Below are 25,389 nucleotides of genomic sequence, written 5' to 3'. Positions count from 1 at the left end.
TCATCCGAATTTGTCTTTTTATGTGACTCGAACGCTCAAGTCTACCAGGTACAAAGTACCTTCTTCCGTTTGCCTTGTAACAGGGGCAGATGTTCTTATCCAAGTTCAGGGGGTTTCTGTCTCATTCATTTACAGATAATACTTGAAGAGAAGTCAGAGAGATTTCTTTTTTTTTCTGGCCTACCTGTTAGGTTCAGTTCTCACTTGGCTAAATGAAATAGCCTGAACATGATGTTCTCAAAGTACAGGCTGCTGTTTCTTTTTCTTTTTCTTTTTTTTTTTTTTAATGTTATGTTGGGTTATATTAATGCTTACCCAGAATTAGTTGTTTGGGGAATGTAGGGACTATGGCATCAGCAGCCATAAAAATGTTGGTCAAAGTTGCTAAACATCATTTTTAAGTGTGTAAATCTAATAAAATTAGAAATGAACCTTTACCCCCTTGCTTGGTGTCCCCCTGCATTGCTTTGCTTGCTGGGAGGCGCATGCACCAGGGGACCCAGTTGAATAATGGCTATGCTGCCATATAAAAAAATCAGCCCTTCTGTGAATATATGTCAAATGCCCCAGAATGTACATTCTGGCCTCAATGAACCTCTGTCTCTCTGACCTTCACACGACTAGGTGGTTTTGTGGAATTCAAAGAGAAGAGTATGGTGCAGTTTTTTTTTGTTTTTTTTTTTTTTTAAGATTTTATTTTATTTGACAGATAGAGATCACAAGTAGGGAGAGAGGCAGGCAGAGAGAGAGGAGGAAGCAGGCTCCCTGCCAAGCAGAGAGCCCGATGCGGGGCTCGATCCCAGGACCCTGGGATCATGACCTGAGCGAAAGGCAGAGGCTTTAACCCACTGAGCCACCCAGGCGCCCCGAGTATGGTGCAGTTTTTAAGGAAACCCTTAAAATGACTACAGTGTGAAAATATGTAAAACTGTTAGTAAAACCCAAAGTTAAACCAAACCCAAAGCAAGAAAACTCTTGGTAAACTTGGGTGAACTGGTAAAGAATCAGGAGGGAAAAAAATCCAACATTGTTGGAAAGTGGGGAGAATTTCTCTTCTGTTGAGGCTACCTAAAAATCAGTTCAAAAAGGGAAGTTACTGTGAGGAAGTGTGTCATGGCCATTAAGGCCAAGGAGCAGAGTGTCCTCGGACCACGGTGGGGGCCTAGGTATTCCTGCCATGGGCTTTCCCATCCACACCTTTTTTGTGTTATCTTCTCTCTCGGCTGCCTTTTCCTCTTGTACTTGACACAGCGTGACCACCTCCCTTAAGACTACAGCATCTTCTAGCTGCAATGATTGAGTAATTTATTATCCAAATCAGGACTTTTTTCCCCCCAGTTCATCCTTTTAAAATTTTTATTTATTTCCTTATTTCATCATGATAAATGTTCTGTAACCCCCATCACCCGTCTCAGCCATCCCCCTCCCCATCTTCCCTCTGGTAACAATGAATTGCCAGAACTCTTTGGAGTGTTCTTCAAAGGGAATGGGGTTGGTAATTTCTCCAGGACAGGCGTACAAAGATGTAGGATCACCCCCTCCCTTTAGAACCCCAGAGTCCGGCCACTTTATTCTGGTATCTCTGAGTCTCTTCTTTCAGGCCGTGTGACCCTTCATTCAGCAGCTCATTCTTAACCAAGGTGGGATATGGGATCTGATGCATTCTCTGCTGGGTGGGATATGGGACCCAGGGGTATGAACAGAGCATCAGGAGCTGTGAGCAGGGCCAGATCATCTTAGGGAGGGGTGGACAGGAAAAGGAAGCTGATGACTGTGGCAGGGACAGGGACACAACCTGTTCTAGAACCAGAAGTGTTGGCTGGGTTGCTCTGTAGGGATTGCTCACAATAGCCCCCTGGGCTGGGAGCGCAGCCTGGGTTGAGGCTAGCCCAAGCTCAAAGATGTCAGAAGTCAACCAGCTGAATGTCTGTTTTCCATGGCTCACCTCCTTCCAGTTTGCCCCCTGAAGCACACAGAGTTTCTCACTTCTCCTTGGCCTGTTTCCGCTTAGTCTGTAGTGATTCTATTTCTCTCTTAGCAGTGGTCAGCTGTGGTTTGGCCTGTCTTTACTCTCTTTTCTTCTGCTCACAGAAGCCCAGTTTTCCTTTGGTTCTAGATGGGACTGACTCAAGTCCGTCAAGTCTGGACCCCTGGCCGGAACGATCGATTTGAAAGTGGGTCTTTAATTTAACAAGGTGCAGTGGAACTCAGTCTAGAGTATTTGTTGGAACATTTTGGGAAGACAGGATTTGCTGAGCTGGTAGCAATGTAGTTGTGGAGATGCTGGTGGTCATCTCTCCTCCCGAGCGTTAAGCCAAAACAGAGAAGTACGGAGTAAGAAAGAGAGAAAGCGACAGAGCTAGAAAGAGAGAGACAGAGACAGAGTTGAGAAACAGAGAGGGAGGGAGAGAGAAAGAGGGAGGATGTGTCTTAAAAATATCATTAGAGCATCCAGGCACAGCCATTCTTGAAAATAGACTTTTAATCCTTGATTTTTCAGTTTTGCGAGCCATAACATTTCTATTTCAGTTAAACCTAGTTGAATTTCCACCACTTGCCAACAAAAGAGTTTTCACTTATGTCCTTGCTTTAGGCTCTTTTTCCTGCTCAGGCTCAGTCAGTTATCCCTCCATCCAAGGCTGTCCTCTGTTCCTTCTGCTTCCTGGAGCCTACACAGTTCTCAGATCGTGGGCTTTCCCCGTGTGGGTGGAGAGTCAGGGCAAGAGGACTGGGATCCCACAGGGATGAGGGACTTTGCTCAAATTCAAACAAAAGAACAAATTTCCCTCCACAATGTCTACATTCTTGACAAATTGTGACGCTCACATTTTTACTAATGTTTAGGTCAATGCTGATCATCTCAGCAAGTGTTTAATGGGTTTTTAAGACATGCATGAATAATGCCTCTGAAATTTGACAAAATGTGTGACCCAATTGTTTTTGCATAAGAGATATGATAAGTAACAAACTGCTCCCCAGGAGCCCTCCCCAGTGTTTTGTACTCATGTTTTAGTAGGACAAAAATAGTGTTCGGTAAGTGTTATATGGATTATGAATTACAGGTTTGGTTGCAAACTGTCAGGCTTTGAAAGAAGAGCGAAGCCGAATAATGCGTTCGGTTTCTCAGAGCGCATAAGTACTTTTGTTTTAAGAGAGGTTGATTTGGCAGTTGCTTTCACAGAATACTGACAAGTTTTCTTTCTTTTTTTTTTGGTGCCCCCCCCCCACCTGCCAAAAGGAGACAGAAACACTATAAGGGAGAAATTAGCTTGAAGTTTGGTGAAGCTGTTCATTTTTCTGGTTTCTCATGCACCCAATAGAAATATCCAGTGTCTCATAGTAATGCTCTGTTAACCACTCAGTCTGCTTTATATCTGAGTCCTTTTGCTCCTTGACTAAGAAAATCAGCGGGTATGAGAGTAAAAAGGGCCCTCCTTGTGTTGGATTTTACTCCACAGCAGAGTCTGCTGTATTCAGAGGGAAGACCTGCATTGCGGCCCTCGGCAGCATGTTCATGCTGCTCGAACGAGCCCTGATAAAGCGGCCTGCTGCTCCAGCTCGGACCGCACAGGAAGAATCCACGCAGGGTGTCCCAAGTGACTCTACACCATTTCCATCCTGCGGGGACACAGCCAGAGCGTGAAGCCAGGGGAAGGAGAACTGAATGGGGGCAAGTGGTCCGCATTGCTGTCTTCTCCTGACACCAAGGAAAGAAACTGCTTCCTTAGGTAGTGTCATTTGCAAGTATCTTCTCCCATTCCGTGGGCTGCCTTGGCTTGGTCAACTGTTTCCTTTGCTGTGCAGAAGCTTTTTATCTTGATGAAGTCCCAATGGTTCATTTTCACTTTTGTTTCACTTGCCTTTGAAGATGTATCTTGAAAGAAGTTGCTGTGGCTGATGTCCAAGATGCTATTGCCTGTGTTCTTCTCTCGGATTTTGATGGATTCCGGTCTCCCATTGAGGTCTTTCATCCACTTTGAGTTTATCTTTGTGTGTGGTGTAAGGAAATGATCCAGTTTCATTTTTCTGCATGTGGCTGTCCAATTTTCCTAACACCATTTGTTGAAGAGACTCCTTTTTCCAGTGGATATTTTTTCCTGATAGGGGAAGGGAGGGAAATCCAAAGGGGGAGAAATGAGAGGGAGATGAACCATGAGAGACTGTGGACCCCGAGAAATAATCTGGGGGTCTCAGAAGAGAGGAGGGTGTGGGGAGGGGGTAACAGAGTGATGGGTATTGAGGAGAGCATGTGCTGTGATGAGCACTGGGGGTTACACTGAACTAATGGATCATTGAGCACTACATCAGAAACTAATCATGTACTACACAGTGGCTAACTGAACGCATCAAAAAAAGAAATTGTTTCCTTAGGTGCCCCATAAAAACGAGCTCCATTTGGTAAACTTGAGCTGGTGGGCTAGAGAAGATTAAAATAGGCTGTATGTAAATTCGTCAAGATAGCCAAAAGCAGTTTCTGCAGCCGTGTTTAGAGTTGGACATATTATTATTGTGGTTTTTTTTTTTTAAGTCCACACCATGATTATCATACTGTCAGTTGTGTTTTCTGGTATAATTTTGGGACATGTGGCCTGAACAGCTGATGCAGTCAGGCAGGTAGTACCCTTTCATGCAAAGAAAGATGCTCGTCTCTTGGTAAATAAACTGTACGGAAAGCGCTACAGACAGTATCACTTGTAAACAGCAGCTATTTAAGAGAAGCGAGCAAACAAAAACATATCCCTTCAATCTGGTTCTTTTCGAAGTAACAACACTAAGGAAATGGTCTCCGTCGTCTCTTTGTCCGTGAGTATAGCTCGTGCTGAAATGGAAAAGTAAGGGCTTGTTAGGGAGAAACTGAAATCAAGCTTGTCAAAGGAAAGTAATCAGAATCATGGCCGTAACACGGTTAATATGTGTATAATAGAGAAAACTACGTCCTTGTGTTTGCGGAGAAACATGACAAAACGTGGCAGTTGAGGACAATGTGACTACAATGCCAGTCCCGCCAGGCCAGCCTCTTCCCAAACAGTGTGAACAGTGTGTCCTTTGAAAGGAGTTCCCCTTTTACCCGGAAGTCATGACCCCAAGTCAGAGGGACTTGACTTTTATTTGTAGTTGAGGTCATGTCCCCATCCTCATACACTCTGCCCTCAACTTCGGACTTCCCCAGTGGGGACCTCTTTCTTCCAGAGCAGTGGTTCTGACCCCTGTCCTCTCACCTCTTCTACCCTGAGCAGCCAAAGGAGCCAATGTGCAAATGTGAAAGTCCATTTAGATTTGACTGTTCTAACAGCATGCCTTTCTTTTCTCTAAGAGACAATGATGGCTACTTTTATTTTTTTTATTTTTTATTTTTTTTAAGATTTTATTTATTTATTTGACAGAGATCACAAGCAGGCAGAGAGGCAGGCAGAGAGAGAGGGGGGAAGCAGGCTCCCCGCTGAGCAGAGAGCCCGATGCGGGGCTCGATCTCAGGACCTTGAGATCATGACCTGAGCCGAAGGCAGAGGCTTTAACCCACTGAGCCACCCGGGCGCCCCGATGGCTACTTTTAAACAAGTGGTCCCTGCAGATCGAAAGGCTTTTCTATACAAAATAATAATAATAATATAATTACTTTTTGCCAAAATGTTCTCCAAAGGCAAAGTTGCCTGCTGGATTTAAAGATTCCCTCAGTCCTCTTACCAAAACTCCCTCCCCCTAGTTTAGAGAACCAAGGAAGAGAAGAGGTCTTATGTTGTGTCCCATCCTGGATTTGCATGGACCATTGCCGTAGATGGAATGTTGGTGTCTCCCCCAAAGCTCATATTTTGAAACCTAATCTTTAGGTGGTATTTGAAGGTAGGGCCTTTGGGATGTGATTGTAAAAGAGACCTGAGGTCCCTTGCCACTCCCACCATGTGAGGACATAACCGGAAGCTAGCAGTCTACCACTCAGGAAAGGTATCTCACCAGAACCGGACCATGCTGGTCCCTTGACCTTGGACTTCCAGCCTCCAGACCTGTGCGGAATGGATTCTATTGTTTAAAAATTGCCGGGTCTGTGGCACTTTGTTAGAGCAGCGGATTAAGACAGTGTCCTCCAGAGTCTGTCCTTCTGGACACTGAAGGGAGGGAGAAATCAACAATTAAACTTGCTTTCCTTTTGAAAGTAATTTTTTAAAAAATATACATCATATGGAAACACAGACATTTCCTTTCTTTGCACACATCTATTTAACCATTAAAGTAAAGGCAAGGATAGCTTGTGAAGAACATTGTCCTGGGAGCCATTGTGACAGAAGTCACCATAGGCAGGAGTTCATTGATGCTGATTCCTGGACTTTCCTGGATGCGCCTTATTTCCCAAATCCCATAAATACATCTTAAACTTGTCAAACAAGAGATTCTCATAGAGTTGTGACTGTAGTGGCTGTAATGTAACAATACAGTATTTTATAGTAGAAACGTTGTAGAGCTGATCTATCCACTTAGTGACTATTTTGGAAGTATGTGTATTGCGCGGATGCTGGTGTGACCTTACACTTTGTTGGAGCTTTTACATTTTCCTTTGGAGACAGTTGGTGAGTGACGCAAGACTGTCCATGTCACTTGATAGTCATGATCTTGTTTGTGAACTAAAAATGATACTTTCGGGGCGCCTGGGTGGCTCAGTGGGTTAAAGCCTCTGCCTTCGGCTCAGGTCATGATCCCAGGGTCCTGGGATCGAGCCCCACATTGGGCTCTCTGCTCTGTGGGGAGCCTGCTTCCTCCTCTCTCTCTGCCTGCCTCTCTGCCTACTTGTGATTTCTCTCTGTCAAATAAATAAAATATTAAAAAAAATAAATAAAAAATAAAAATGATACTTTGCAACTTGTCACACACCATGTTTACTAAATTAGGCGCCCATTATATTTGGCTGTATTAAAATCTCAGATGTCCCCCAGAGTAGGGAGACTTGCAATCGCTGGAATATTCAAAGGACTCTTTGTTGAACAATTGAATTTACTGTAGACTTTGAAAGCCCAAACAGGTTAGATGCCCAGGACTCAAAAAACTCACAGATGGGTGACACAGACCACAGCTGGCGGTCTCTAAGAGCTCAGAGGGAATTGGAGACATGCCAAGAGACTAGAGCCGAGTCAGTATTATCTAATATCTTCTGGGGTGTTTTAGTATGTCTGAGAAATATTTTATTTTTTGGTGAGAACATTTCTGTTCTCTCAACAAATTTCAGTTATACCATACGCTGTTAGCAACTAAAGTCACCATGTCATGGATTAGATCCTCAGATCTTATGCCCCTTATAACTAAACATTTATATCCCTTTACCGACCTCTCCTTGTTCTTTTCTGCCCTCCAGCTGAAGGCAACCACTTTTCTACTCTTTCTTTCTATGAGTTTGACTTTTTAAAAGAAGATTCCATATATAAGTGATAACATACTTTGTTTGTATTCCTCTGTCTTATTTAATTTAATGCCATCGAGTTCTATCCATGTTGTCCCAAATGGCAGAGTTTCCTTCTGTATTATGGCTGAATAATATTTCATTGGGGGAAGTAGATATGATATAATTTATCGTGTGTGTGTGTGTGTGTGTGTGTGTGTGTGTGTGTGTGTGACATCTTTATCCATTCATCTGTTGACAGAGACTTAGGCTACTTCCATGTCTTAGCTATTATGAATAATGTTGAAATGCACATGGGCGTGCTGATATCTCTTTGAGATAATGATTTCACTTCCTTTGGATATATACCCGGAAGTGGGACTGCTGGATCACACAGTAGTTCTATTTTAATTTTTCAAAGAATGTCCGTGCTGTTTCCCATGGGGGCCGCACCAATTTACGTTCCTGCGAACAGTGCCCGGGGACTCACTTTTCTCCACATCCTCTTTGATATTTGTTACCTTTTGTCGCTTTGATGACAGCCTCACAAGTGTGAGGTGATGTCTCATTGTGGTTTTGATTTGCATTTACCTGGTGATTAGTAATACAAAGCATCTTTTTATGTATCTGTTGGCCATCTGTGTTTTTGGAAAAAGGTCTACTCAGTCCCTTAGCCTATTTTTTAAATCAGATTGGTTGTTTTTTTTGTTTGTTTGTTTTTGTTTTTTTCCCTGCTATTGGGTTGTGTGAGTTCTTTATGTATTTTGGATATTAACCTCTTATCAGATATGTGATTTGCAAATATTTCCTCCCATTTAATAGTTGCCTTTTTGTTTTGTTGATGGTTTCCTTTGCTGTGCAGCTTTTTAGTTTGATGTATTTCCACTTACTTATTTTTCCTGTTGTTGCCTTTGCTTTTGGTGTCAAATTCAAAAGATCATTACCAAGACCAGTGTTGAGGTGTTTATGTCTGTTCTTCTAGAAGTCTTACGGTTTCAGATCTTACGCTCAACTCTTTAATCCATTTTGAGTAGGTTATTGCGTATGATGTAAGATAGAGGTCTGGTTACATTGTTCTGCATGTGGATATCCAGTTTTCCCAATATCAGTTAAAAGGACTATCCTTTCCCCATTATATATTCTTGGTTTCTTTGTTGTAAATTGATTGAGTATATAAGCCTGAGGCTCTCTAATCTGGTCCATTCTTTGTGTCTGTTTTTATGACAATACCTTACTGTTTAATTACTGTAGCTTTGCAATGTAGTTTGAATTCAGAAAGTGTGATGCCTCCAGCTTTGTTCTTTCTCAAGATTGCTTTGCCTATTAGGGGTTTTGTAGTCCCATACAAACTTCAGGATTGTTTTTCTTTTTCTGAAAAATGCCATTGGAATTTAGATAGGACTGGCATTAAAACTGCAGATTGCTTTGGGTATATGAGCAGTTTAGTATTAATTCTTCTAATCCATGAGCATGGGATATATTTACACTTATTTGTCTCATCCCCAATTTTTTTCATCAGTGTCTTACAGCTTTCAGAGAACAGATAACTGGTATCACCTCCTTGATTCTATTTATTCCTAAGTATTTTATTCTTTCTGATGCCATCTTAATTGGGATTGCTGTCTTCATTTCTCTTTCTAGTAGTTCGTTGTTGGTATTTTAGAAACACAGCTTATTTTTGCATGTCAATATTGTGTCTTGCAACTCTACAAAGTTGTTGGTTATAACAGTTTTTTGGTGGGGTCCTTTGGGGTTTTCTATATATAGTATCATGTCGTCTGCAAATAAGAGACAGTTTTGCTTCTTCCTTTCCAAGTTGGATGCCTTTTGTTTCTTTTTATTGCACGATTGCTCTGAGTAGGACTTCCAGTGCTACCCTGAATAGGAGTGGTGAGAGTGAGCAACCTTGTCTTGTTTCTGGTCTTAGAGCTTTCAACGTTTCACCGTTGGCTATGATGTCAGCTGCGGGATTGTCACCTGTGGCCTCACGGTGTTGAGGTGTGTTCCCTTTATACCCAGTTTGTTGCAAGTTTTTATCTGACAAAGTTTTCAAACATTTTGAAGTTTTCAAACATTATCTAGTATTTTTTTTAAAGGAATAAAATGCAAATATAGAAAATTATAGTTCTATAGGGTTGATACATTTGACCCTCAGTAGAACTTGATAAGCAAATAAGTAGGTCCAAAATTTGAAGGAACATAGTTAAAAACCTTGTTGAAATTAAGATCTACTAAGGCACTGATGTTGCCTCTGAGAACAAATAGGACAAACGGGAGCAAAAGGACATTGTAGTTACTGGGCTTTGTAGCTGTAAGTGTGGTTGAGAGATTCTGTATGAAAAGTGTTGGCAGGAAAGTGTGATGCTATTATTATAAGTAGTGTAGAGATTAGATAAAACAGCAACGAAGAAAAATTACTAGGAGATTTTATCCCAAAATACAATATTAGTGGTTATATCTAGGAATCATTTTTCACTCCTGGTTTCCTTTTCTAAGTTTTAAAATTTCATATGATTAAGTCATACACAAATTACTATTTTTTGATTGACTTACTGGGTGTGGGATGAGGGTCAAGCATCCATAGTTTAAAAAATCTTTTCAGGTGATTCTGATCAAGTGTTGAGGCCCTCCATGCCTGTGAGCATTCCAGAATGTAACAACGAGGAAAGGCTGGTTGACCTGAATCCTGGGAAATGAAAAGGGATTTTATGTCAAAAGTGAATTTAAAAAGAAGAGCTAATTTTTGGCCATTCTGAATGTTATAAGGTAGTATCTCAATGTGGTTTTGATTTGAATCTCCCTGATGGCTAATGATGATGAACATTTTTTCACGTCTCTGTTAGCAATTTTACCTAGAAGATACAGATGTAGTGAAAAGAAGGGCTGTATGTATCCCAATGTTCATAGCAGCAATGACCACAGTCGCCAAACTGTGGAAAGATACAAGATGCCCTTCAACAGATGAATGGATAAAGGAGATATGGTCCATATATACAATGGAGTATTATGCCTCCTTCAAAAAGGATGAATACCCAACTTTTGTATCAGCATGGATGGGACTGGAGGAGATTATACCGAGTGAAATAAGTCAAGCAGAGAGAGTCAATTATCATATGGTTTCACTTACTCGTGGAGCATAAGGAATAGCATGGAGGACATTAGGAGAAGGAAGGGAAAAGTGAATTGGGGGAAATTGGAGGGGGAGATGAAGCACGAGAGACAGTGGACTCTGAGAAACAAACAGAGTTTTGGAAGGGAGGGCAGTAGGGGGATGGGTGAGCCTGGTGGTGGGTATTAAGGAGGGTATTGCATGGGGCACTGGGTATGGTGCATAAACAATAAACCTTAGAACACTGAATAAATAAATTTAAATTAAAAAATAGATAAAGAAGAGCTGGAGGGTTTCAAGTCAAGAAGCTAGACCAGGGCCAAGTTGATGTGGTAATTCACAAGGACTTCTGCATGGCGGGAGTGTGGAGGCTGTAGTGTGCAAGGAGGAAGTGTATAGGGTAGCGTGGAAGGGCAGCCAAAGCCTGAGAGACTGGAGCTCACGGGGAACTGAGAGTGTGTGGTCATCCAGAATCCAGCACGGGCTGTGAGGGAGAGACCTGGGCACATCACCAGTGGTGGAGAGAGAGAAGACCACGGTGATGAGGACCTCTGGGCAAGGCTGTAAGCATTCTAAGGTCACAAAGATTGACCACTGTGTGTGCTGGGCTATCTCTGAGCAATAACACTTCTGGGATTTTTTGAGCCGTCATCTATGTATTTCTTTCCCTTAAATAATAGAAAGCATTTCCTTGTGTTCACATCTCTTCAGTTATTTTACTTTTCCTCTCTATGCCTGGAGAATACTAAATATGAAAAAAAACCTGTTGTGACAAGAGAATGAGATTATATATATATATATATACATATGTATATCTATTCATTATATGTATATTTGTATTCACATGTATTTTTTTTTCTTATCATCAACAATCACCTTCCCCAGAGCACGCACTGAGAATAAGCCTGCAAGCTTTGTGAGCGCAGGACCAGGAGAATTCCCTGAGCCCGGTCTCCGAGTGTTCTGTTACGCTGTGTAATGTGACGCTGGTGGATGCAAATATGGCTGACAAGTGCACGGAAGCCTGTCGCATCTCAGAGGGATGCCCGTTCCCACCTTGCCATTCCTTGTCACGTGTGTCCGGGGATGGACTTGCCCTTTGAGTCTTCTAATAGTTTCTCAGAATTGTGTAAAAGTGCAGTGGTCAGTTCTGTGGTTCCCTCAGTGTAGAAACGGTCTGCCTTTTATCCTTGCAGATCTCAGCTCATTTTCAAATACCTTGAAAAGATGCCGGAAGGAGAAAGAGGACTCCTCGGTGTTCAGCCAGCGGACAGAAGAGGCATCTGCCGTACAGTACTTCCAGGTCAGGAATGTTGCCCCCCACCCCCCACCCCGGGGGGAAAGGAGTCATTTCCAGGTGATGCGCACCTGCAGACACACCTGTGGACACACCTGGGCAGGCTGGTGGGCAGAGAGGAGGCAGTGGGCGTGGCCCAGCCCCTTCCCACCATGCGAGCCCCTGAGCAGCAACCGCAACGGCAGCCCCTGGGTTGCTCTCACCTCTCAAGTTGTCAGGACTTGGGGACAAGCTGTCATATCTCTCTGAGCCTCAGTTTGTCACTGGGGAATGAAATTCATCTGATATTTGTATGGTTTAACTTGATTAGAGGATGTACATGAAACACTTATCTTTGTGCCTGTAACATAGCCAGCTCTACCCGAGGGGGCAGTTACAATGCTGAGACTTGTGACTCAGTGTTCATGGATTTGTGTGCACCCGTCACCCAGCTGGCTGGCCTGATCGGGATAACTGTCACCACCACCTGCTGCCCCGGTCCTGCCCTCCCTCCACATCCTTGTCCAAGTCCTGTTTTTCTCTCTTGGCTCAGGAGACTCGTTAGGGATGTCCCTTTTGTCTTTGGGCTCTTTCTCTCTCTTACCGCTGTTTCCCCTTGATCTGTGTTCTCTTATAGCCTCTGCTTTGAGAAGAGACCCTGGGCACCTGTCTGGCCAGTATCTAGGCCTGGATCTGTTGCACAGAGCAGCCTTTTGGGGTCTGGGGCCAGCTTACAGTTCTGGACGTTCCAGATAGGGCAAACGTGGACAGGTCCCTGCACCTTTCAGAGCCTCAGCTGGCCTACACGTTAGGCTCAGCCTACCTTGACCCAGGTGGCTGCAAGAACCAGGTGCTCATCGAGGTGATGCCTTGTGAGTTGTTGACTCTTTCTGTCTTTCTCTTTTCCTTACAGTTTTATGGCTGCATTTCCCAGCAACAGAACATGATGCAGGATTTTGTGAGGACAGCCACTTACCACAGAGCCATCCTCCAGAACCACACTGACTTCAGAGACAAGGTAATGCAGGCAGCGTGTTCTTAATCACGAACCATTTTAAGAAGCCTTGTCAAAAACCAGAATACAGATTATGCTTGGATACAATTGCCATATGACCCAGCAATTCCACTCCCGGTTATATACACCCAAGAATTGAAAGCAGGTATTCAAACAACTGTTTGTACCTGAATGTTTATAGCAGCACTGTTCACGATTAGCCAGAAAGTGGAAAGAACCCCAAATGCCCGTCAGCTGGTGAATGGATAAACACAATGTGGTCTAGCCATACCGTGCAATATTGTGGGTGTCATTCATATTGATCTCATCCGTAAAAATAGTGCAAAGCTGGTACAGCCTTCCACATGCATGAACCTCCAGAATGTGCGAGTGAAACAAGTTACAAAAACTCATGCATATCATTCCACTTACCTGAAACATCTAGAATAGGCAGATCCGTGGAAAGGAAGCAGACTCCTGGTGACTGGGGGCAGGGGGAGGAGGAAATGGGGAGTGGCGCTTCCTGGGTGCAGGCTCTCCTTTTGGGCTGATAGAAATGTCTTGAGACTTGATGCAGATAGCAGTCGCATAACCCAGTGCGCGTGCCAAATGACACTGGATTTTACAATGTAAAATGAGTAATGGTCAATTTTATACTACGTGAACTTTGCCTCGATGGAGACATTAAGCTTTGAGTGCCAGGAATGCAAGAGACTGAACGCACTAGGTCTGGGAGGCCTGAATGGGTTAGGACCTCTCTTGCTACATAATGAATAGCTCTTATTGAGTCTCTTCACTTCAGTTTTTTTTTTTTTTTTTTTTTTTTTCTTCACGGATTCCACAAGTGCCTGCATGATTTCCTTCACAAAATGGGTCTGAACAATGAATGACTGCTAACACATTACCAAGGGTTGCCCGTTATTCTCCCACCTGTTAAATAGCCCGCGTTCAAAATACTGTGTGGCTCCTCTCAGGAAGTGAGGACTTGGGGCTCCTGGGTGGCTCAGTGGGTTAAGCCACTGCCTTCGGCTCAGGTCATGATCTTGGGGTCCTGGGATCGAGTCCCACATCGGGCTCTCTGCTCAGTGGGGAATCTTTTTCTCCCTCTGTCCTTCCCCCTGCTCATTCTCTTTCTGTCTATGTCAAATAAATAAATAAAATCTTTTTTTTAAAAAAGAAGAAGAAGAAGCGAGGACTGGTCGGTGGAATCTATAGTCCTGGGATTTAGATTTATGTTTTCTCCCTGACACGCTGTGTGATCTTAGGTAAAACACTAAACCTGTCTGAGCCTCACCATCTCTTCCACTGCCATAGCAACTGTAGACCATGGCCTTCGATATTTGTAACACTAAATCCCTTGGAAGGGTGTGGTGTAACATGGAGATAATGATCCTAAAGACTCATGGCTCCCTCTGTTCGCGCCCATTTGCAAGGTTTTTTGTTTTTTTTTTAAAGATTTTATTTTTTTATTTGACAGAGAGAGGGAGATCATAAATAGGCAAAGCAGCAGGCAGAGAGAGGAGAAGGAAACAGGCTCCCTGCTGGGCAGAGAGCCCGATGTGGGGTTGATCCCAGGATCCTGAGATCCTGACCCGAACCGAAGGCAGAGGCTTAACCCACTGAGCCACCCAGATGCCCCGATTTGCAAAGTCTTAATAGCTTCTCTTTCATCAAGAGATTGTGTGATTTTTTTTTTTTTTGCCTTTATCTCTGTGCTATCCTTCTGATGTGCTTTCACCAAAACACTGCGACAGAGGTTAACGTTGTATGGATTTCAGACCCGAGGTCTTAAGGGGCCTTGTGGCTCCAAGCCTCACCCTTTTGGAACCCTGAGATTACCATGCCATGAAGGAGCCCAGTCTACTCTACCAGAGGTTGAAAGGTTGCTTAAAGAGAACCGAGACACGCCAGTCAAAGCCCAGCACCAACTGCCACTCTTATGCGTGGCGCCATCTTGGACCACCAGTCCAGCCATCCTTCCAGCTGAATGCAGAAACATGAATGTATATAGGCAAGACCAGCAGAGAAGCTGTCCAGCCCTCCCATGGAAGTGAGAGAAATTACAAATTGTTTCCAGGTTAGGGCACTAAATTTTGATGTGGTTTGTTATGCTTCAATAGTTAATTAAAACAGAAAATGCAGGAAAAAGTAGTTATAAATGGTCACGCAGCTAGAAGTTGATTTGCCACTGGCCTTCTTTCCTCTGTCATCTCTATTCTACTCTTGAGCCCATCAGAGGTGGTGTGTTTTTTGGTTTGTTTGTATTGTATTTTTCAATTCCAAAATTTCCACCTGACTCTTGTTTATGTCATCTGTCTCTTGCCTGAGACTTTCTCTTTTACCCATTGGTTTCAGCAGTGTTCATGATTGCTGGTTGGAGCTTCTTATCATAGTTTGGTCAGATCATGCTCACATCTGTGTTATTGCCGTGTTAGCTTTGGTTGATTATCCTTCCTGAGGGAATTGAAATTTTCCCGATTCTTCTTATGGCAAGGAATTTTGGGTTGTGTTCTGTACATCTTGAATATTATGTTCTAAGATTCTAGGTCTTATTTAAAGCCTAGGGAGAATGTTGATATTTTTGTTGTAGTTTTAGTTCAACTTGGTTAAGTTACGGCTACAAGTTCCATGCCTCTAGGTGGCCTTCTGACAGCTCTGGTTCTTATGTCAGCTCGGTTTTTTGAAGCCTTCACCATTGCTGTTTGGATCTGCATGTGAGTGTCACCTGGTGGTCAGGCTGGCACCCAGAAAGAGTTCTCAAAGGACTGATAATGCAAATTAAGATCAGATTCATGCATGTACAGATAGATGGTGAGCCCAGGAATTTATTATTATTATTATTATTTTCCATTTTATTTATTTTTTCAGTGTAACAGTATTCATTGTTTTTGCACAACACCCAGTGCTCCATGCAAAATGTGCCCTCCCCATTACCCACCACCTGTTCCCCCAACCTCCCACCCCTGACCCTTCAAAACCCTCAGGTTGTTTTTCAGAGTCCATAGTCTCTTATGGTTCGCCTCCCCTTCCAATTTTTTTTTTTTTATAAACATATAATGTATTTTTATCCCCAGGGGTACAGGTCTGTGAATCACCAGGTTTACACACTTCACAGCACTCACCATAGCACATACCCTCCCCAATGTCCATAGCCCCCTCCCCCTCTCCCAATCCCACCTCCCCCCAGCAACCCCCTGTTTGTTTTGTGAGATTAAGAGTCATTTATGGTTTGTCTCCCTCCCAATCCCATCTTGTTTCATTTATTCTTCTCCTATCCCCCTAGCCCCCCATGTTGCTTCTCCATGTCCTCACATCAGGGAGATCATATGATAGTTGTCTTTCTCTGATTGACTTATTTCACTAAGCATGATACGCTCTAGTTCCATCCACGTCGTCGCAAATGGCAAGATTTCATTTCTTTTGATGGCTGCATAGTATTCCATTGTGTATATATACCACATCTTCTTTATCCATTCATCTGTTGATGGACATCTAGGTTCTTTCCATAGTTTGGCTATTGTAGACGTTGCTGCTATAAACATTCGGGTACACGTGCCCCTTCGGATCACTATGTTTGTATCTTTAGGGTAAATACCCAGTAGTGCAATTGCTGGGTCATAGGGTAGTTCTATTTTCAACATTTTGAGGAACCTCCATGCTGTTTTCCAGAGTGGTTGCACCAGCTTGCATTCCCACCAACAGTGGAGGAGGGTTCCCCTTTCTCCACATCCTCGCCAGCATCTGTCATTTCCTGACTTGTTAATTTTTTTAAAGAAAACCTTATGGAGCTGCTTGCCAAGCTCCTTCCTTTCCATGGTTTCCCTGGTACTTTCTAATTCCCTGGGATCACTTGTTAATCTCTGGCCACAAGGTCCACTCTGTCATGCATTTCTGTGACTTGGTCTACACTGGCCCAGCAGAAAGAGGACAAAGAAAGAAAAAAGGCAGCGGGGGATGGTCTCAGGTTTTGGGGATGACAGCACCACTGAATGCAGTGGCGGGTTCCCCTCCCTCATAGTTTTGGCTCCTGTAGACAGATCCTGTCACTACCATTAGATCACAGGGGGCTTGAACACAGAAGAGAAGAAAGGGGAGGAAAGGAAAGGAGGGAGAGAAGAGGGAAGAGGGAAAGCAAAAAGAAGAGGAAGGGAAAACCAGAGTATTTCCATATTTGAGATTATGGTTTACTTTGTTGATGCTGGAGCCCAAACGGTATCTCCAGGAGCTCTTTGGTCTGTACCCTGGTTCCCCTTTCTGGTGTGTTGCCTTCAGACTATGGATGCGGTAGAGGATTCAGTTTGGTAGTATTTTGAATTCTGGTCTTTCCCAGTCTACCTGCTACTGTACACTTTTCAGAGTCTTCAAGTATCTGTTTCATGCATCTTGTCCATGTTTCATAGCTCTATTCAATGGGAGAGACAGAGTGTGGCAGGCTCTCTCCCACTGACCCAGGATCAGACAGTTGCCAGAAGCCAGACCTAGGTACTCTGGTGAGTGAGGGCGATGGTAGGAAGCAAAGACAAGATGAGAAAATGGTTGTGTTTGGCCACAAGATCTCCTCTTTCTTGTCTTATGTCTTGAGGTGCCCAGGACCCATGCCTTGCCTGTGAGACCTACCTGGTTAACATACAGGAAGTAAACATTCCTAACGAGGACAACCTGATTATGGCAGGTGTGCAGGATTAGGATAGAGGGGGAACACTTACTTCTTTTGACGCTTTAGTTGGTATTCAGGATTGTGGGTAAGTAGTCTTACTGCCGGAAGGTATTTTTTGCTAATTAAAACGAACAAACAATAAGAACTCCAAAATATTGATCCCTTCTACACTGTTTGAAGATGTTTCCTGGAGGTAATACTTTTGTTTAGGGAAAATTTTCTGCCTCTAAAATTGCTTAGTTTTAATCTATAACCTATTTTCTATTACCTATAATCTATTTTCTATATTTTTATATTCTGATTTTAATTCTGGGGTTATAGCGTCTAAAGACTGCTTCCCAAACTACCAATCATATGAATAATTTGCATCGTAGGCCTTCACAGAATTTCACATGGATTATTCCACTTGACCATTTCATTTGTGTATCTTTTCATCTATAAAAAAGAAGATACTGGACTAGATCATCTTTAAGGTCACTCATATCTATAACCTCATTTGATTTTGCAAAATATCCTTTTTCTGCCAGCCTGAAAAGGGTTTGTCTGCCAATGAAATAAATTAGGCTTCTATCTGTTGGGGTTTATGAAGGTGATAATTAATCACATGGCTGATAATTAATTATATCTCTTTCCCCCTCTGAGTTCTGAACCAATTTAGAAATAGACACAGATGTCAGGTAGAAATAATAGCAGCTTTATGGCTGTTAGTGCTGATTGGAGAACAGTGCTTGGACCTGGGGCCAAATAAAGATTCCCATTTCTTTCCCCCACAGACTGAATTTTTCCACCCATTTGTATGCTGAACAGCCAGTCTCCCTGGATAAGCCCTAAGCCTGCCCCGCAAGCACCCATGTAGGGAACTGAAGAGCACATGCTTGAGCAGGGGGCGAGCAGGGCGACTGTGCATGCTCAGTGCTGCTTCCCAGTGTCACCAGGCACATGGCTCACTCCTACTATAAAGGAGGAAGAGGGAGGTCAGTACACTTTTTCTAGTACTGACCTCTCCTGGTAGTAAATATCCCCTCCCCTCTGAAAACTGTGCCGCTTTTAATCTCAAGAATCCCCTCATCCCTAGACAATCTAGAATGGCTGCTCACCCCAACTCCGACTCTACCAAATCCACCAAAAATCCAAAATCTTTTTAATCCTTTTCTGTTTGTTTTATCACTCTGAAGACCAGCGAGTCCAGGGAGGATGCCACCTTGTCATTAAACCCTTATATTCTTTCTTGGTGAAATTAATAACCTAAAAAGGTCATCGGTTTAGAATGATCTGTACCAATGACTGTTATTCATTGAGAAACATAGTACATGCAAGCAACATGCCAAGAGCTTTCCATATACTGTTTCTTAGTTCAGGCTCCTATCGCAAACTATCATAGACTAGGTGGTTTAAACAACAGCATTTATTTCTCATAGTTCTGGAGGCTAGGAAGTCCAAGACCAGTGTGTCTGCAGAGCTGGTGTCTGGCTAGGACTCATTTCGTGACTTATGGATGGTGGTTTTCCTGTTATATCGTCTCATGGCCCAGAAGGAGAGGAAGCAAGTTCTTTCATGTCTCTTCTTATAAGGGCACTAATTCCCATCATGAGGGCTCCATGCTTGTGACCTCACTATTTCCCAAAAGCCCATCTTCAAATACCATCACGCTGAACTTTCCAAGATGGCAGAAGAGTAGGAACCTTAGTTTTGTCTGGTCCCAGGAATTCAGCTAGAGAGCTGTCAAATCATTCTGAGCACCTGTGGACTCACCCAGATATCTAAGAGAAGAATCGCTGCAGTCTACAAATAGAAAATCAACCGATTTCTGCAGGGTAGGAGGCACAGAGAAGAGAAAACAAGGTGATATATGGGGAAGATAAACTGCCGGGGGAGGGAGCCTCTGTAAGCGGGTACCAGAAAGTGATATAGCAGAGAGCAAAATCAGAACTTTTAGTGGTCTGCTCTGATGAGGTACTTCCCTGCCTGAAAGGTGCTCAGGTGGCAAAGTGGGGCAGAATCCTAGATGGGACAGTGTGATCTCAGGAACCCAGGGTAACAGGAAGACCAGGGTGCCTGAGTGTGGCACAGTTCCCAGGCATCAGAGCAGGAATCCAGGGGCAATCAATCAATGAGCCCAGGAGTGGGCTTTCAGCCCGAGGTTGCCATAAACCCCAAACCCTGGCATGGCTGGGCGACCACTCTGCAATCAGGGACCCAACAAGCAGCAGAACTGGCAAGACCCCACCTTCTTCCCCCAGGGTGAGTGGTATGGGTACACGCCAGAGGAGTCTACAGGGTTTGGAGATTCAAAGTGGGGTCATGTGCCCGAGATAGAAATGCTCAGTCACAGGCCAGGTAACACAGACTGTGGAGGGAGTCCACACTGTTTTTCCCTGAGGGTGCACTGAGGAGTGGGGCCCCTAGCTTCTGACTCCGGGGCTGGAGATCAGGGCACTGCCATTTTTATTTCCATCCTCTAAAGTGGCATGGAAAGACTTCAGGGAACAAAAGCCACGCTGAGCGGTCCGGAGCCACTTACTCAGCCTGGCCCCCTGGCAAGGGCAGTGCGATTCTGCCTGGGGCAGTGACTCCTGAGAATTAGCCCAACAGGCTGTCCCCCAGAATATCAGCAAGAAGATCCAGCTATGACCAAGTTTACCAATCACACAGAACTGCCAGCCTCCAACAGAAGGGGAAAATAGTGTATAGAATTCATGGTTTTTTCCCTCATGATTCTTTAGTCTTTCAATTTTAATTTTTTTTCTTTCCTTGTCAACAGATTTCTTACTTTTTTCAACTCTTTTTTAAGTTTTTTAATTTTTATTTTTATAGTTACATCTTATCTTTCCATTGTATTTGATTTTATTTGTGTGTGTGTGTGTGTGTGTGTGTGTGTGTGTGTGTGTATATATATATGATATATATTTCTTTCTTTAAAATTTTGGGATGCAGTTTCTTCTAACAGACCAGAATACACATAGGATCCAGTATATTGCTCTGTTCTAGTCACATGATTATATTCTCCCTCTGTTAAACAAAAAATTTTTTTGTTTCTTTGTTTCATGTCTCTTCTAATTTGTTTAGTATCTATTTCTCTGGGGTCATTGCCATTTTAGTATTTTGGTCTCTAGCTCTTCTATTCTTTCTGGACAGAATGATAAAACTGTGGGGGATGGGCTGCCTGAGTGGCTCATTCATTAAGTGTCTGCCTTCAGCTCAGGTCATGATCCCAGGTCCTGGGAATGAGCCCTGCATCAGCTCCCTGCTCAGCAGAAAACCTCCTTCTCCCTCTCCCACTCCCCCTTGCTTATATTCCTTTTCTCGCTGTCTCTTTCTGTCAAATAAATAAATAAAATCTTTTAAAAAAAAAGAAGGACAAGACAGAAAAAATCACCTCAGAAAAGAGAACAAGAGGCAGTATTGACTTCCAGGGACGTAATCAGTATAGACATAAGTAAGATGTTGGAGCTAGAGTTCAGAATAATGATTATAAAAATACTTGTTGGGCTTGAAAAAAGCATAGAAAACACTAGAGAATCCCTTTCTGGAGAAATAAGAAAACTAAAACTTAAGTCAAAATCAAAAAAGCTATTAATGAGAGGCAATAAAAAATGGAGGCTCTGGGACACCTAGGTGGCTCGGTTGGTTGGGCGGCTGCCTTCAGCTCGGGTCATGATCCTGGCATCCTGGGATCGAGTCCCGCATCTGGCTCCTTGCTCAGTGGTGAGCCTGCTTCTCCCTCTGCCTCTGCCTGCCACTTTGTCTGCCTGTGCTCTTTCTCTCTGACAAATAAATAAAATCTTTTTAAAAAAAATGGAGGCTCTAACTGCTAAGAGAAATGAGACAAGAGAAAGAATTAGTGATATAGAAGATGAAATGATGGAGAATAAAGAAACTGATAATAAGAGAGATAAACAACTGATCACATGGGGAGAATTTGAGAGATAAGTAATACTATAAAGCAAAGTGACACTAGAATAATTGGGATCCTACAAAAAGAGAAAAGAGATGGGCAGAAGGTATATTGAAGCAAACTACAAAGGAGAACGTCCCTAATCTGAAGACAGAAATAGGCATTCATGTCCAGGAGGCACAGAGAAGCCCCTCTCAAAATCAGTAAAAATAGGTCAACACCTCAACATGTTATAGTGAAGCTTGCAAATCTCAGAGACAAAGAGATAATCATGAAAGCAGGTATGAAAAAGAGTTTGTAACCTACAAGGGTAGAAGCAATGGATTGGTAGCAGACCTAGCCACAGAGACTTGGCAAGCCAGAAGGGACTGACATGATATATTCAGAATGCTAAATGAGAAAAATGTGCCGCCAAGAATACATTATCCAGCAAGGCTGTCATTCAAAATAGGAGAGTTAAAAAGCTTCTAGGACAAACAGAAACTAAAAGAATTTTGGTCACTAAACGAGCCCTGCAAGAAATATTAAAGAGGATCCTTTAAGTGAAAAGAGAGCCCGAAAGGAGCATAGACCAGAAAGGAACAGACACAATATACAGAAACAGTGACTTTACAGGTATCACAATGGTACTCAATTCGTATCTTTCTTAAAGATTTTTATTTACTTATTTATTTGACAGAGAGAGATCACAAGTAGGCAGAGAGGCAGGCAGAGAGAGGGGGAAGCAGGCTCCCTGCTGAGCAGAGAGCCCGATGCATGGTTCAATCCCAGGACCCTGAGATCATGACCTGAGCCAAAGGCCGAGGCTTAACCCACTGAGCCACCCTGGTATCCCTCAATTCATATCTTTAAATAGTTACTCAAAGTAAATGGACTAAATGCCCTGTTCAAAAGACACAGCGTATAAGATTGGAAAAAAAAGCAAAACCCATGGATATGCTGTCTGCTAGAGACTCATTTTAGACCCAATGACACCTCCAGATTGAAAGTGAAGGGGTGGATAACAATTTATCATCCTAATAGACATCAAAAGGAAACTGGGATAGCAGTCTTTATATCAGACAAATTAGATTTTATTTTTTTTTTAAGATTTTATTTATTTATTTGAGAGACAGTGAGAGAGAGCATGAGAGGGGAGAAAGTCAGAGGGAGAAGCAGACTCTCCAAGGAGCAGAGAGCCGATCCCAGGACTCTGGGATCATGACCTGAGCTGAAGGTAGTCGCTTAACCAACTGAGACACCCAGGCGCCCCAGACAAATTAGATTTTAAACCAAAGATTGTAATAAGAGATGAGGAAGGACACTATATCATAATTAAAGAGCCTGTCCAATAATATCTAACAATTGTAAATATTTATGCCTCTAACATGGCAGCAGCCAGTTATATAAACCAGTTGATAATAAATTTAAAGAAACACATTGATAACAATATAATAATATTAGGGAAGTTCAACACCCCTCCTCCTCCTGCCGTTCAGGCTCTGCAGCACTCTGCTATAGAAATGGAATCCTTTGCAGCCACAGCTGACTTCACGGAACAGATTCTGCTGGTTGGTAACAAATCAGATTTAGAAGATAATAGGCAGGTTTCTGTAGAAGAGGCAGAAACCAGAGCCAACCAGTGGAATGTTAGCTATGTAGAAACATCTGCTAAAACTCGAACTAATGTTGGTAAGGTATTTTTTTTATCTGATGAGGGAAATTCAAGCCAGAAAGTTGGAAGATGGCAAATAAAAGAATGGAAAAAAGAAGAGGAAAAGTTTAGCCAAGAGAATCAGAGAAAAATGCTGTATTTTATAATTAAAGCTCAAACTCCTTTCTTATCTTGATCACACTAATAAATATAATTTATAAGCATTCCTAAACTGACTAACTCAGGGAAACAAATGAAAATGAAAACACAACTGTCAAAACCTTGGGGATTTCACAAAGGCAGTCCTAAGAAGGAAGTGTATAGAAATACAAGCCTTTCTCAAGAAACAAGAAAGGTCTCAAATACACAACTTAACATTAATTACATCTAAAGGAGCTGGAGGGAGAACAACAAATAAAGCCTAGACCCAGCAGGAGAAGGGAATTAATAAAGACTAGAGTGGAAATCAATGAAATAGAAACCAAAAGAACAGTAGGACAGATAAGTGAATGTAGAAGCTGTTTCTTTGAAAGAAAAAGATTGATAAACCCCTGGCCAGACTTATCAAAAAAGAAAAGAGAAAGGACCCAAATAAATAAAATTATGAATAAAAGAAGAAAGATCACAACCAACACTAAAGAAATACAATTATAAGAACATATTATGAGCAACTGTATGCCACAAATTAGGCAATCTGAAAGAAAGGGATGCATTCCTAGAAAAGTATAAACTACCACAACTGAAGCAAGAAGAAACAGAAAACCTGAACAGACCCATAACAGTAAGGAAGTTGGAGCAGTCATCAAAAATCTCCCAACACACAAGATTCCAGGGCCAGATGGCTACCCAGGGGAATTCTTTCAAACATTTAAAGAATAATCAATACCCATTCTTCTTAAGCTTTTCTGAAAAATAGAAATGGAAAGAAGACTTCCAAACTCATTCTGTGAGGTCAGCATTACCTTGATCCTACAAACCAAAGACCCCACCATAAAGGAGAATTACAGACCAATATCCCTGATGAAGATGGATGTCAAAATTTTCACCGAGATACTAGCCAATAGGATCCAATAGTACATTAAAAAGATTATTCACCATGACCATTTATTTATTTCTGGGTTGCAAGTTTGGTTCAACATCCACAAATCAATCAATGTGATACACCACACTAATAAAAGAAAGGAAAAAACCATATGATCCTCTTAATGGATGCAGAAAAAGCATTTGACAAAGCACAGCATCCTTCCTTTATTAAAACTCTTCACAATGTAGAGATAGAGGGAACATAACTCAATATCATAAAAGGCATATATGAAAAACCCACAGTGAATATCATTCTCCCAATGGGGAAAAACTGAGAACTTTTCCCCTAAGGTCAGGAACACACCAGGGATGTCCACTCTCACCACTGCTATTCAACATAGTACTAGAAGTCCTAGCCTCAGCAATCAGACAACAAGAAGAACAAAAATAAAAGCATCTGAATTTGCTTAGAAGTCAAGAGAAAAGAGGAAATTAAGAAAGATGAAAGAGAAATGAAGGCATCAATCCCATTTATAATTGCACCCAAAACCATAAGATTCTTAATAATAAACCTAACCAAAGAGGTAAAGGATATGTACTCAGAAAAATATAGAACTCATGAAAGGAACTGAGGAAGACACAAAGAAATGGAAAAATGTTCCCTGCTCATGGATTGAAAAAACAAATATTGTTAAAATGTCTGTGCTTTCTAGAGCAATCTGTACATTCAGTGCAATCCCTATCAAACTACCATCAACTTTTTTCACAGAGCTGGAACAAATAATCCTAAAATTTATATGGAATCAGAAAAGATGTCGAATAGCCGGAGGAATATTGGAAAACAAAACCAAAGCTGGTGGAATAACCATTCTGGACTTCAAGCTCTATTACAAAGCTGTCATCATCAGGACAGTATGGTACTGGCACAAAAACAAACACATAGATCAGCAGAACAGAATAGAGAGCCCAGAAATGGATCCTCAACTCTGTGGTCAACTAATCTTTGAGAAAGCGGGAAAGAATATCCAATGGAAAAAAAGACAGTCTCTTCAACAAATGCTGTTGGGAAAATCAGACAGCAACATGCAGAAGAATGAAACTGGACCCTTTTCTTACACCACACACAAAAATAGACTCAAAATGGATGAAAGATCTCAATGTGAGACAGGAATCCATCAAAATCCTAAAGGAGAACACAGACAGCAACCTCTGTGACCTCAGCCGCAGCAAATTCTTGCTAGAGACATTTCCAAAGGCAAGGGAAACAAAGATAAAAATGAACTATTGGGACTTGATTGAAATAAAAAGCTTTTTCACTGCAAAGGAAATAGTTGACAAAGCCAAAAGACAGCCTACAGAACGGGAGAAGATATTTGCAAATAGCTTATCAGATAAAGGGTTAGTGTCCAATATATAAAAGAACTTATCAAAATCAA

The 25,389-nt window shown here is 42.4% G+C and overlaps 1 protein-coding gene across 1 annotated transcript in view; it reads left to right on the top strand.

The window, feature by feature from the left end:
• The window catches only part of LOC123952617 (histone-arginine methyltransferase CARM1-like), a 287,622-nt gene that overhangs the window by 151,113 nt on the left and 111,120 nt on the right, over nt 1-25,389 (top strand). Inside the window, exons 3-4 of the mRNA XM_046021869.1 lie at nt 11,672-11,778; nt 12,665-12,769. Of these exons, the coding sequence (XP_045877825.1) occupies nt 11,672-11,778; nt 12,665-12,769 (212 nt within the window). The remainder of the gene's footprint in view (nt 1-11,671; nt 11,779-12,664; nt 12,770-25,389) is intronic.

Source organism: Meles meles, chromosome 11, assembly GCF_922984935.1.
Source record: "Meles meles chromosome 11, mMelMel3.1 paternal haplotype, whole genome shotgun sequence".
NCBI classification, from domain to species: domain Eukaryota; kingdom Metazoa; phylum Chordata; class Mammalia; order Carnivora; family Mustelidae; genus Meles; species Meles meles.
The sequence above is the reverse complement of the archived record's forward strand: the minus strand, read 5'-3'. Positions and strand labels throughout refer to the sequence as shown.